General features: G+C 42.4%; 4 protein-coding genes across 5 annotated transcripts; 2 read left to right on the top strand and 2 right to left on the bottom strand.

The window, feature by feature from the left end:
- The first annotated feature begins 935 nt into the window (after positions 1–935).
- On the top strand, positions 936–6,767 carry blzf1 (basic leucine zipper nuclear factor 1). The gene is made up of 7 exons (XM_080834919.1): positions 936–977; positions 1,492–1,592; positions 1,693–2,147; positions 2,713–2,912; positions 3,568–3,696; positions 4,422–4,653; positions 5,463–6,767. The coding sequence occupies exons 2-7, from the start codon at positions 1,568–1,570 to the stop codon at positions 5,646–5,648; spliced, it is 1,227 nt and encodes a 408-aa protein (XP_080691045.1). The 5' UTR covers positions 936–977; positions 1,492–1,567; the 3' UTR covers positions 5,649–6,767.
- A 212-nt stretch (positions 6,768–6,979) lies between these two features.
- trmt10c (tRNA methyltransferase 10C, mitochondrial RNase P subunit) lies at positions 6,980–9,062 on the bottom strand. The gene has a single exon (XM_080834918.1). The coding sequence runs from the start codon at positions 8,767–8,769 to the stop codon at positions 7,342–7,344; it is 1,428 nt and encodes a 475-aa protein (XP_080691044.1). The 5' UTR covers positions 8,770–9,062; the 3' UTR covers positions 6,980–7,341.
- Positions 8,690–11,626, top strand: txnl4b (thioredoxin-like 4B). Of its 2 annotated transcripts, none has more exons than XM_080834925.1 (3): positions 8,690–8,775; positions 10,879–11,030; positions 11,236–11,626. In XM_080834925.1, exons 2-3 carry the CDS (start codon positions 10,909–10,911, stop codon positions 11,399–11,401), a joined length of 288 nt encoding a protein of 95 aa, XP_080691051.1. In that variant the 5' UTR covers positions 8,690–8,775; positions 10,879–10,908; the 3' UTR covers positions 11,402–11,626. The 2 variants fall into 2 exon arrangements, with proteins under 2 accessions (XP_080691051.1, XP_080691050.1); XM_080834924.1 differs by lacking the exon at positions 8,690–8,775 and adding an exon at positions 10,550–10,711.
- A 193-nt stretch (positions 11,627–11,819) lies between these two features.
- On the bottom strand, positions 11,820–13,139 carry LOC308362325 (cotranscriptional regulator ARB2A; the record flags this gene model as incomplete). The annotated part of the gene is made up of 2 exons (XM_080834926.1): positions 11,820–12,260; positions 12,642–13,139. 2 exons carry the CDS (start codon positions 13,137–13,139, stop codon positions 11,820–11,822), a joined length of 939 nt encoding a protein of 312 aa, XP_080691052.1.
- Between the last annotated feature and the right edge of the window lie 1,313 nt (positions 13,140–14,452).

The following is a 14,452-nucleotide window of genomic DNA, read 5'->3' on the forward strand; positions in this document are numbered from 1 at the left end:
GGACAGGCTCCAACATATTACAAATCTGGGCTACACAGTCCAATGGATGGGTCAGTAGGAGTGGTTGGACATATTGATATTGGTTTCACACAACTATAAAACACTTTGCCCAATAAAAGCTACACAGGTCAGAATTAAACCCTAGCCGTACCAACTCTATAGCTTGATAAAGACACAGAATAAATTGTGTGTCTGTTTATTCCAGGTAATAGGAATATATCAAGAGCACAGTGAGGGTTTCAGAAAATAGTTTTTAAAATTAAGCGGTAACTCCAACAGGTGCTAAACATTTTGTCCTGAAAAACAAATAGAAATACTACTATAGTATGATTTGAACTACAATGTCTAGTCTTGAACGCATGCACCTGCTTCGGCTGAACAATGTCTACAGGTCAGGTGCTAACTATCATACAGGTGTAGCAGACACCACACTAGCACGAACAATACCACAAGGCGCTCACCTCCAACTTCATCGAAACTTGTGGGAAAAAATCATCTTGCCAGCACCATGGGTACTTTCTGCATCACAGTCAACGTCGATAATTTTAACGGAAAAGGGAATTGATCCATGACATAGTCCACCACTAGCCAAATGTAGCTAATGCTACCAAGTAGGCGATCTATCGCCAATGCATGATCGTTGAGCAGCCAACCCACGGGGTAATCTGGGGTACTTTCACTTAAATAAAATATTTTTTCTCAAGCCTTTTTGTTGGGGCCGATTTCCAAAAGAAAAAGCAACGGTTTCAGAGGGGTTTGCGAGAAGCAATAAGAGGACGAACATGTAAGAAGTTTGCGCAATGCACTATTCATCTTTCCTTTGATTCAGATCAGTGAATTTATCGGTGGCGGTTATCACTAGGTGGCGATAATGCTCCTTAGTGTGAGGCGCCAACAAGAAAGAAGACCGGTGGCCAACAACATCCGGTAAAAGAAAATGGCGACTGCTGACTTCAACAGATTGTTGTAGAATTAATGTAAGTTGGCTCATCGTTTATTCCCTCTGATGAAGCAATAATAGTTACATAGATTCACAATTTGTATATCTTCTAGGAATCATCCCACCTTGCCAAATGTTGGTTATGGTGAAAAGTCACGTAAAAAACGCCAAATACGACTGTGAATGACTAGCTAGCTGAAAACATTGACGTTGGATACGTCCTCCAGCTAGGACTCGCTCTGTTTATCAGCATCGGCATGAAGTTATCTTCGGTACTTTAATAAAATACCTAGCCAGAAGGCTACCTGACTCAAGCGTATTTCAGATGGGTTATTTGTTATAGACTACAGTGTTTACAGTGCCAGGTGAGGTTAACTACATTCCTTGGTTTTCAGTCTTCCTGGTATTGTTGACATAGCTTTCATAGTCTTAATTATAGATAGAGTACTTTAAATATCACGTTGATAGAATTGTTGTTGCGGCGGTAACTTAGATAAGTCAACCTATTCAGTCACCATACACCCCAAGGTATTTAACATAATGTCTTTCAGGGATTTACTATAATCGACTACTCTCAACAAAGTGTTCTTCCTCCCTTATCCAAGAAGTATCCTCTTCATCACAACTATGTCTACAGTAGTCATCACGAAAGGTAGGAAGGCATCACCTACATGTCTCAGTAGATTGACTGCATGCATGGCGGTAACCAACAACCTGAGAAACTCATACACCCCCGATGGGCTCTTTTTCAGTGTCTTCCTCCGTGCCCGTCCGGGGGCCTGGAGATGGTATGGAGATGGACAAACCGGTGGTGGCCCCAGAGATCTCTACGGAGATACCACTCCTGAAGGTGGCCACCCCGAAACAGCAGAGTCCCCGACGGGCAGCCCTACCGGTGGCAGTTGCGCCCCCTCAGGCCCCTGGCGTGTTGCACCTTGGGAAAGTGAGCCGTGAGGCTTGCACAGAGGTAGAGGCCGTGCGCATTGTTGTTCCGCGGGCCGCCATCAGCCGGAGCACGCGGGCCGGACCCCACAACGAGGGGAAGGGAGACGGAGGAAGGGGTGAAAAAGGGTTTCACCTGCATGGGGAGGATCACTCCCCAGATCTCCTAGAGTGGAAGACGGCCATGGAGAAGCTGGAAAACTCAGAGCGCAGGCTGTTGCAGGATAAAGAGGGTCTGTCCAATCAATTACGAGTGCAAACTGAGGTGAGGAAATGGATTATGTTTGGTACCTGGAGCTCTGGGTCGTAACTGGACTAAAGGTTCATATTATTATTGTGATAATTGTTTTATTTATCATAATTATTTATCATTCATGTTGATGTACACATAGACCTACATCATGTATTAATTTGTTTATTGTCAGTGTCCTAATTCAAAATATATATGTTCTACTTTGGATAAAAGCATTTGCTTAGTACTTAAACTTGGTGAGCAATGATTTAATTGTCGGACTCTCATGCACGCGCATGCACACACACACAAACACACACATACCTCCACAGACTGCTACCACAGACAGAATTCAAAGAAGATTAAGCCTCCATTTTTGTTGATAGATAGATATATAGATGGATACTTATCTATCTACAAAAATGGAGGCTAAATCTTCTATAAATTGTAAATGTGTAAACTACTGCTGTGTTTTTTTAAACTACACTGAGAGAAGCCACACAAAATGTCATTGCACCCATGTATAAAAATGAATGAATTAATTCCTATACCTAGTAACGAGAGCTATTGAACTGAGTGAGTTGCTCTCCATGTGTAGGTGAATAGGGAACTGAAGAAGCTGTTGGTAGCATCAGTGGGCGATGACCTGCAGTACCACTTTGAACGCCTGGCGCGGGAGAAGAACCAGATGATTCTAGAGAACGAAGCCCTGGGCCGAAACCTAGGCCACACTGCTGAACAGCTGGAGAGGATGAGCATCCAGTGTGACGTGTGGAGGAGCAAATTCCTCGCCAGCAGGTGTGTGTGTGTGTTTGTGAGTGTGTGTGTTTAAGAGTTGTCAGAGTTATTGCAGTTTTGTCATTTTCATTTAGTCTTTAAGTTTTTTTATTTTAGTTTTAGTTCGTTTTGCAATTGAATAAGTTGTTTTATTTTGAGAAACTGACTAGTTTTAGATTAGATTTTCAGGTATTATGAAGAAAGCCTTGATTTTATTGAAGCTGAAAAATGTAGGGTGAACGAATGCATCACATGAAAGAGGCAGAACATATTTAAGGTTTAGTTGCACTCTTAAGACACATTATTGTATGTGTTTTAATGAAGGTCTGAGATGAAGCTCCAATATGGATTACAGTTGTGATTGTGCTCATAATGTACACTATTAATAGTACTAAGACACAATAAAGTGTTAGTGATCGTGATGCCTCAAATCTTTTCTTATGTCACTTTAGATTTTAGTTCATCCTGATTTCAGTGCTAGTTAAATGTGTTAAGCTGTCTTGATCAGTTTAGTGCTTTAGAGCAACACAATCTGATTTAATAAAATATATACCAGAATGCACTCATCATTGTGATTTTGAAATCATTTAAATATGGAAAACGTGGGCTGTTTCTTTTTTGTCAGGTTTTCTAATTCTAGACATTCATAACCCTCATGTTTTCTTCTTTGATGTAGAGTGATGGCCGACGAGCTCACCAATGCCAGAGTTGCTCTTCAGAGACAGACCCGAGAGGCCCAGGGTGCCATCCAGGACCTGCTGATCGAGAGGGAGGACTTCTCCAGAGAGATGATGCACACACACAGGTACACACACACACACTCCCCTGAGCGAGAGGGAGGACTTCACCAGAGAGATGATGCACACACACAGGTACGTGCATCACCTGCTTGGCCAGTTCTGGAACACGTGTGTGAGTGTTATAGCTACAGAGTCATGGGTGTGTAAGGCATCCTTACAGCAAGGACTGTGATACAGACCTGTCAATCACAATTTACATCATCAATTTATATAGTGATCTTGTTAGGTGTGTTTTGATTGACGCTCACAATGATAATTATCTTGGCAACCTTGATTGACATTGTTAACTGCTACTAACTACAGTGTTAACCTTAAGGATACGTGTTGATTGATACTTACAGTGATCATGACCTAATGGTTATACTGTATGCGCCATGACTGCCACTGACAACAGCGATGAGATGTGATTTGACATATAGCAGCAATAGTGATGATTTTGTGGTCGGGTGTGTTTGGCCTGGACTCTCACGTTGGTGATCTCTGTGTTGATTGGCAATGAGTGATGATTGCATATTGCTGTGATTGCGTTGATCCAGGTCTCTGGAGCAGCTGCTGGTGACTCTCACGTTGGTGATCTCTGTGTTGATTGGCAATGAGTGATGACTGCATATTGCTGTGATTGCGTTGATCCAGGTCTCTGGAGCAGCTGCTGGTGACTCTCACGTTGGTGATCTCTGTGTTGATTGGCAATGAGTGATGATTGCATATTGCTGTGATTGCGTTGATCCAGGTCTCTGGAGCAGCTGCTGGTGTCTCTGCAGTGGGGTCGGCAGCAGACCTACTACCCCAGCGCCCAGCCACTCAGCACGGGGGAGCTGGCCCTGGCCAACCGCAAGCTGGCAGACGCCATCAACTCCCACCTGCTGGGCAACATGGGCAGCAGCAGCAGCCCCAGTCCCAGCCCCAAGAGCAGCCAGGGCTCAGAGCTGTGCAACACGCCTGCAGAGAAGATGGCTGAAAAGGTTGGACACTGGGGTTTTGGTGGGATTATTTAGCTTTTCATGAAAATTTGGCACTTAAGCATTTGAAGTCCACTCTGCAGCGGAGACTAGGGAAATTACTCAACTTATGTTCAAGTTCAACAAGTCTGAAAGCCAGTTCTCACCTGGGCAACAATATATGTATAAACATCACAGTAGTGATTAAGTTCACAATGGCTCGCTGATTGTATGGCTCAGGTCTGAAGTAAAGTTGCATAAGTGAGTCACTCTCCTCGCACTGATTATTTTGCTTTTGATGAAAATGTGGCACTTAAAATGAAATAAAATGCCCTTTTAAAGGCACAATATGCAACAATTATGCTTCAGGATTAGGGTTAGGATAAGCAGTTTAACCTTAAAATAACAGCTTAAAAAAAATTGGGGCGCTACAATGACTTTTAATATGGAGAATTGCGTCCGTGCCAATGGCATAGCAGGGTCGATAGGCATATAACTGCCTTTTGTAGTTTTGCCTGCCGATGCCCGCCGACCTGACTTTGATTACCTTCTGCCGATCTAGTAAGTAGCTTAAATGATTGATGTTTGACTGTGTAAGGACAGTCGTTGAGTAATTAGTTTGTCATAATGTCAAAGTCAGCACATTTCAAGAGATTTCGTTAGTTTTAGCTGCTAGCATACCTTTAGCGAATAGCTATTAATCCTTAATGCCCTTTTAAGTTCACAGTATAGGCTCACTCAATTTGGTTCTTAACTTAATATTTTCTTTGCTTTTGATGCAGACAAGAGGGGTGTGTTTGCAAATGTCAACATTTCTCCTTGTCTCATTGCAGGTGCTTCGGATTCTAGATCCTATATCTGCTGTGGACATCCAGGGTGAAGAACCCTCAGCAGACTCTCCACCTTCATCCTTCCTACCGAACAAGAAGAGCATCGGGCGGTTTCACCCCTACACACGTTACGAGAACATCACCTTCAACTGCTGCGAGCGTTGCAGCGGGGAACTCTTGGTGCTATAGGTCTGGGACCTAGACAGCTACTGTCTACAGACAGACTCTGTTACTGGAGGTATGTAGAGCACGGGTGGTACACCGCGTGTTCAGGAGACTCACGGGTCCATTGATTCTTGGCTATATTTTCCCAGCATCAGTTTTGCTTGGGAAAAATATGAAAGCCTATACATTGCATCCATAGCTTTTCATGGGCTTGGACTTCTTGTGTGACAGGAATTCCATAGGATATAATGTGACATGAATGTGACATTACATAGGATATAATGTGACATGAATGTGACATTGCATAGGATATGTCACACAAATGGGCTGGTGCAGAATACTCACAAATTTGAATTTGAAAATCATGTTTGTAAAACATTTCAGATACTACACCAGAAGTTGTTGTGTGTGAATGATAGATTTGATGATGCAAACATTTTTACTTGCCTTCTGTTTATAACCAAAGAGTGTAATGCGTAAATGACTGAAGCATACCCGGTATAGGAAAGCTGATGGTTGATTAGTTTCACAAATATTAACCTTGTTGCAATATGACAGTCTGCTTTGAGAAGGATGCTGCTGGAGATTGATCTGAGATTAAGGCATACAGTTTTACTTGAAATATATAAAAAAAAAGTTTGTAGTTACAACTGTAATTGTGAACATAAAATATATTATGATCTTGGGTTTTAAGTGATCTGTGTGAATTTAAAATGTAAATTGCTGTATTTATTGTTAAGAAATTAATTTGTGAAACTACATTTCTGTCAACTTTATCAAGCAGTAATTTGGATGAAATTATCTTTGTTGTGAAATATTGCAGTGGTGTTTTTTTTTTTTGCTTTGCACTGAATTGTGTACCAAAATGCATTGGATAACTGTTTGACATTTTATAGTGTAAATGTATTTTCTTTTTCATTTGAATTAAATACAATTACATGGGGATTATCATAAAGACATAACTTTTCTGTACAGAGTAAGGAACCCCCATTTCTAGGGGGCAAGTGATGTCACACTTTGGTACTCTTGAGGTGTGAGCTGTATTGAAACTGTTAACCACACCATACGGAAAACCTCAGAAATCTTACATTTTGTTTTATCATTCTCCATTTCTCTTCTATCTTTGAGACCAAAATAAATTGATTGTGGTAAACAGTTGGATGTTTTGTATTCTTTACAAACTACAATAATATGAGAGACCCCACTTCTCTGAATCATCTGAGTAGTTAATAATTGATTCTATTACTGTGCTTGGCACATCTTAAACAACACTGAATAGACCAGGCTACATTGATGCAATCTTGAAAAACAACCTCTACTGGGGAAGTTTGATGGTAGCTTACCCACCAGGAAAAGAGAGGGTACAATCATTTTTTTACCAATCCTTGATGCCTCTTGTTTATGATCATATATATTGTATTACTATACCTATGATCCAATGCAGGCAAAATACATCACACTGTCGAATCCTTTTAATTGCATTCCACTGGTCTATCACATTTCCAAAAATCCACATGAATTTGTAACCAGACATTTCAGTCAGGACAGCAGTAAAAAGCATCGACAACATCCCACCTCTCCGTGAGGTCTTCAGAAATCAGATCAGAGCTCTGAACACGAGCCATCTGCACACTTAGACTCTGACAAAACAATGTAATGGCACTAAGCTGATGACCTGATGAAGGTCCAAGGCCATGGCAGCAGTGCCATGGAATGCTTAGTCCTGCTCCCACCAGTTCTTTCTAGCTTTGTGAGTGTCTGAGCGTACAGCAATCTTAGTTTTCAGCAGAGTTGCTATGGGGCTCTCAAGAGGAGTTTTACCTTCCACCGCACCTCTAGAGTGTTGTTGTTTGCTGATGAATTTTTTTTGCGGCACGGTGGGTCTCCTCTCTGCACCTTTATAGTCATTGCTGTCCTTCTTGGCCGGGGAGCCAGCGTGTTTCCTCTGGGGCACAAACTTCAAGGCCTCAACCCAGCTTCCTGTCTGCTTGACTGTCCACAGGATGCGGAACATCTGGTCTAAGGTCAGGTTCTTGGCACCACATTCCCAGCGCAAATGCTCATCCAGTGGCAAACGCGCAGTGGCCAGTTTCAGTCGCTTGGCATTGGCCAAGGACACCCCGGGCAGGTTGGAGCGGTCCACCAGGGCCCCGATGATGTACACCTTGTTGTGGTCGAAGGTGCGGAGCACGTTCGGCGAATCAGCAGTCAGATAAACCAGCTGGTCGTGAGAGAACATGTCAATGGGCCGCTGAGGGGAGGCAGTGATCATTAGATTCTCCCACGTTTCGGTACTATAACGTTTGAGTAGCTCTTTGTGGTAGGCACCTTCGGGATTCAGGTTGCAGAAGTGTAAGTGAAAGGGTTCTACAGAACGTCGGTTACTGCCTTCAGACTCTAGTAGTTGTGAGATTGTGTTTTCTCTTTCACGTGGTGTCATTTGCAGTTCATAGCTCATGTCGAACACCAGCGGCTGGCCAAAGCGCATAGCCTGCGCACTCTGCCAGCCAAGCAGTTTGTCAAAAGAGCGCTGCCAGAATGGGAGCAGAAAACTGTTCCGTAACTTGCTGCTGCTTTCATCGTCTTCTTCTTTGCTCGTCTCCTCTCTTTCGGACAGCCTTTCTATCCTTTTCTTCTCCTGCTTCTCCTTGTTGCCCTTCTTGTAACCTTCTTTGATGGCCAAGAACTTCAAGTACTTTTTCTTAGCGGACTTGGTGGAATGCTCGGCTACAATCTCCAGCTGTTCGTCGGTAATATTCTCGGGCACCCGCTTCCCTGCCTGTTGCCACATTTCCACCAGCTCACGGGTAGCCCCCAGCGGGGAGTCCTTGCTCATGACCCCTGTCTCTCCTAGGGCGCCATCATCGTCAGAGTCCCTTGGCGTTTCCTCGTGCGCCACCTGAGATCTCATTACGGACTTCCAGATGTCTAAGTCCAACTTTTCTGATTCTAGGTCTTTGGGTTGAGGCGCATCTTTCCACTTTGGCCAGCTGGTGCAGAGAGATCGGACAGGGGTTTGGAAGGGGTTGAGTGAGGAACCGGAACATTCCAATGCCGGCAGATACCGTTTATTTACATTTAATCTTGGAAGCAAAGAATGACAATGCGGTCGCAATTCATTCAACAGAGACTTTACGAACCGCATGACTGAGTACGTAAGTAAGTTAGTCAGTAATGTAAAGGTCGGCTGTCAAATGTCTCTAACTTATACTGCTAGCAGTATAAAGCAAAGAAGCTAGCTAGCTTTAGAAACTTGCACGTCCAACCTTAGTTTGGTGTGATGACCTCTCCAAATTGTCATCCATTATGGCACAGGCTTACGTGGAAGCAATGGTGTGTATAAACACCTAAAATGTATCATATTCCCTGCTAATTTGATGAACCCTATATATTTTCAAGCAAGTCCTGCTGCGCTCATGCTTCCATGGACGACCACGTTAAAAGCGTTCGGTCATATTAGCTCGCTCAACTTCCGGCCACATTTAGACAGAACTATACCTACAGAAAAGTCATGAATCAGCTTAATTATTTACGCTACATAATATATATACATTGCAAAACCATGATACCACAGAACAAATTGAATAAAAAAATAACCAGCTCATGTAACAAATGTGTGATTTTATTGTTTTAAAACAGTAAACAACAAACTAAACATTATTTTCAAAAAGTAGACATTGTGACACACACACCAATCTTCTTAGACAAATGTATCTTATTGAAAGGGGTGTTTAATATGTTCAGAACAACCTAAATATTAATAAAAATGTGTTTCAGTGATTAACCTAGTCAATGAATACACCACGATATAAAACAAATTGGCAATCATAGGACAGCAACATAATCATGTTTAAATAAGAAGACACTGTGGCATAGAGTAGACAACTATACCGAATAAAATGAAGGATTATGTCTTAATAAAAGTGGGGTGGAATATGTTCAGAGCACCCTAAACATTAATGAAAATGTGTTTATTAGTCATCTGGTCAATCTGGTCTTTGACTGTGTCACTATACATCACCTTCAAGCAGGCGAAAACGGATTATGTTCAGTGGGAAGACATTGTGACATGCAGTTTATTTTGTGACCAAATTAATATTATTCCTAATAGGCTAGTCCCAAAACATAAAATAACTGGTGGTGTTTCTAAAAAGTAGCTATTCCATTTAACATTGGGTCTATTCTTTGAGTAATTATTAGTCTTGGTATGACCCCAAAATAGGTGAATGAAGTAATATTGAAATCACATGTAAACTCCTTGACTCAATCATCTCAAATGAAAAATAAATTATAGATATTATAGATCTTGCCACTAATTCATAAATATTTGACACTTCAGTATCTAGCGTTGCAGGAGGAACATATTCCAATAGCAATCCAGAGAATCAGAGACATGGCAGATGAATTCATGCACGTATCAAAAAAAAGGACATACAAACTTAACATGGTATATACGTTATATGTTAAAAAATGAATAGTGGATAAGATAGGGAGAGAACATTCAAGTTCTGTAGAACAGCTTAGTGGGTATACAGTGGGTTTGTAAAGTTACTTTACAAAGGTAAGTAGTGCAATGAAACAGACAACAATGGCCATGGTGACGTAGGCCTGCATGGTTAGAAAACATTCAATGTGATTATTTGCTCTTTTTTTTTTTTTTTTTTTTTTTTACCATTCCCTGAAGTGTTTACAGTGCATGGTCAGTGTTGTTTTCCAGAACTATTACTTTGGTACAACAAAGTCCGATCCTGTTTTACTTCCTGGGGTTAGAGTCGCTTATAGCAGAGCCCTGCTGCGTTCGGATAGTCCATGGTCTATTTGCCAAATGCAACAAGATCCAAATTTCTACACGGACACTTGATGCTGTTGCACACAGGGAAAAGCAGCAGATGTGTTTTCTTGTTGATTTTATTTGAAGGGTTTGCTTGACAGACTGAGAATAATCTTCTCCAGAAATGAGTTTATTTCTTCCCAAATTGTCTTGCAAGAAAGACATCGATACAGTCATTAAGACTGTTGCTGAAAAGGTTCTGGTTCTTCGATTTGGAAGAGATGAGGATGCTGTGTGCATGCAACTAGATGAAGTTGTAAGTAGAAAGCAAACTAAACTAATGCATGGATGCTAAACCTTACCTACACACATCCGTTTGTGTTGCATAATAGCCTAGAACCTACTCACGGCTAGGCCGAATCTGATTATTTCGGTTGATAACAATGAACTATAACAATAGCTTAATCTATTCTTTGTCACCAGCTGTCAAAAACATCCCATGACTTAAGCAACATGGCCGCTATCTATCTTGTGGATGCGGAGCAGGCTCCCATTTACACTCGCTATTTTGACATCAGTTTCATCCCATCCACGGTGTTCTTTTTCAATGGACAACACATGAAAGTTGACTACGGGTGAGCATGCGCACGGAGATACAAACAGTCTGAATTCAGACCGATCACATTTTGTGTAAGGTGTTGTAACGTTCGACAGCAAATCGTTCTAGACACTTGTACAATTAAAACTGTGCCTTCAAACTCAATCTATTGGGACTTGTTTTTCTATTGATTTTATCTATGGGTAATGTTCCTTTTTGTCTTTTGTACTTTTTTTTCTAAGGTCTCCAGATCACACGAAGTTTGTGGGGAGCTTCAAAACCAAGCAAGACTTTTTGGATCTCATAGAAGTGATCTATCGAGGGGCCATGAGAGGAAAGCTAATCGTTCAGAGCCCAATAGATCCCAGAAACATTCCTAAATATAATCTGCTATACCATGACATCTAGTGTAGGGTAAAGGAATGAACAGACTTGTTAGTCGTTTGAAACTGATTAGCCCTTTGTTTCCCATGGAAACAACCAAACATGACACTTAAGTTTGAGTTTCTTCTTGTGTCAGAATAAGTGGCCAAATATTGATGGCTCTAATCTTGGCTTGAGTCTTTGATAAACCTAAATTTTTGGTTGTGTTATTTTAATATAATCATTACAATAAATGTTTGTACTCTTTCAGACTTTGCTTTATTCATCATTATTGTGGTATGATACTCTCCAGTGTACAACAAACCCACATATTTAACCATTTATTACCATCAGGTGATCCCAATAACAAAAATATGATAAGAGTGAAATAATTGTATACATCAAAAGAAAAGGGCTCATCTGCTGAGTAACTGTAATTGACAAAAGTCTTAATAAAAGTGTCTTATTTATTGTGGTCATGGCTGTTGATGCCAGCTCTGGTGTCCCTTTCCTGGGTCAGGCGCCTGCTTCTGGTGATGATGCTGAAGGGAATAGGTGATGCTCGGGGTCTTATTGCCTTGGTGAAGAACCTAAAAACAGACTCCATGCAGGCAACTGGGGCACTGTCGTGGCATAGGGTGCCGGCGGAGAGCTGCATGCCCGCCCTTAGGGTGCCCACCGGCCCATTCAGGGGTTTATTACTCAACACCCACCTCTTAGAGTGGGCACGGAGCCATCCACGCCCATCCACTCTCAGGGGTTGGTGCCACACATTGTGGGAGGAGTCTATAAAGGCAACTGCTGACACGCGGCTCTCCACTCCCTCTGCCCGCCGACACAGGAGATCCACAAATGCCAGTCCACCGTAACCATGAGCGACCACCACAACATGCTCAGCAGCACTCTAGAAGATTAAATCAAGGCAATAAATGAGCACAGTTGAATGCAATACTGTGTAGTATGTAAATACTTCTAATACTGTGTGTTTGAACTGCATAGCCAAATGTGACTTACAAAAAACACTCTGTGTGAGTGAGCTTGAGCTGAAGTCCCAAATGTGTCTTTGTAGTATGGTGAAGGAGATTGTAAAACGTGTGTTAGGGGGGCACGGCGATAAAGCCCCCAACTTATGACACAGGTTCAAGTCTGGCCTGAAGTCATTAACCCATCCTCCCCCCACCTCATCTCCACCTCGCGTCCTGTCATATCTTCAACTGTCCTATCCAAATAAAGGCATAAAAGGCCCAAAAAATTATCTTAAAATTGTGTTAAACGGCCATTTCACCTGGGAGATCATGCAGTCCCAGACAGAGCAGACGTGCTCCTCAGGCGACTTCCCTCCCTCGTTTGGGTTCATGAGCAACACCGCCCAGCTCTCAGTCATGGCCCAGAGCATGTAGGGAATCTGGCTGCCTTTGTTGAGGCCCTCACGGGCCACCATCCTCCAGCTCCACACCCCGCAATGCATGGAGCCCGTGTCCTGGATCAGCACTAGAAGGGCCCTCTTGTTCTTCAGTGCCCCGGGACTCGTGTACACAAAGCCCTCACTATGGGGCAGAAAAGCCCTTTGCAGCTGCAGGTGATGCTCGAGGATGTTGTAGACATACATGGTGATGAAGCTACAGAGGGTTGCTTGCTCTCGCTGGGTGCCCTCGACGTCGAGACAGTTGAAGCGGAACACATAGGACTCGCCTGTGACCCTGTGACACAGGTGGCCATCTTCTGTGAAGCAGTAAGGGAATCTGGACAGACTCTGGGTGTTGTGGTCGAGGTTCGATGCCATCTCTTTATTCCACCTTGCTGGAACACCTGATGTATGATAAATCAACACAGTGAATCTGTGATTCAAAAAGTGGGTAAACTAATTAATTTAGCAGTAGCAAAGGACCTCTGATCTGTATGTTTTCTATCTTTCCCTGCTATGCATACCTGATTGAACTTGTCAAAGGCACTCATGATTAGCTAAGCACACCTGATTAAGCTTATCAAGACTACACTGATGTTAGTCAGGTGTGCTTGAAGCGAGGGTTGGTGTACTGGCTTTGTTTGAGTGCCACAGAACACTCCATATTTATTGCTAAAAAGTAGACATTTCTCTGGTAACTTATAATACTTGCCCAAAAGCAAATTGCATGCATGTTTTGTGGTCTAATTGAAAAATCATAGTGTGTTATTTAATAGACACCATGCCAACACCTTTAATAGACACCATGCTAATACATTTTATACATTTTGTTCGTTGTGGTGACACAATTTACCTCCATAAAGCAACAGCATTCAGGGTTGAACTGTAATGTTTTTCTTATTACTGCTGAACACAGTCAGAGGCAGGGGCGGAGTGGCCATCGGGAGGACCGGGATTTTTCCCGGTAGGCCGGTCGGCCAATAATCTATCGAGAACCAGCCTGCAGACCGGCCTTCGCAGCCGTCGTGTCAAATTCATGAGCGGCCCATCGAGATTACATGTACGTCAAATCATGGTCCCGTGAAAATCTCTAAGTTCTCTGAGAGTTCTGTGATTCTGCAGTCCAACCACGATTTATAGCTCTATTTGTCTCTGTACATCACACCTATGGTGTGTGTCAAACTCACTCCCATTAATCCAACCTTCAGATTTTTGTTTAGCCTCCTATATTGATGTAATTCTTTTTTATTCAGACGCTTCATTAGGCTACTTTCATGACCACAAATATAAATTGGCCAGCGATTGAATTCGTTTTTTGTTGAATGTAGAATGGTCGGAGCAAATTGCCTCATGGGAAATGCGTATCGTTGTGCCTTTATCAAGTGAACCTAGGGAGATAAATTAGCGGCTATCAGCGAGAGAGAGCAGGTGAAGTGGCCTGATTGAGGGACATAAGAGAAAGGAGAAAGGAGGGGGCAAAAAGGCCAGACTGAAAAAGAGGCGGATGCTGGAGGAAAGTGCATCAAAATGTACAAGAATTACGGATTTATTCAACCAGCCGTCAAAAATGCGAGTGAGTTGACAGGACACATTGTTGCGAATTAGCATAACATTTGAGCCAATACGGGACGCGATTTGTTCCGTATTTCCATAAATGTACATATACAAATACACTGTCACTGTTACTGTCA

The sequence above is a fragment of the Sprattus sprattus genome (genome assembly GCF_963457725.1).
Source record: "Sprattus sprattus genome assembly, chromosome: 3".
Lineage (NCBI taxonomy): Eukaryota > Metazoa > Chordata > Actinopteri > Clupeiformes > Clupeidae > Sprattus > Sprattus sprattus.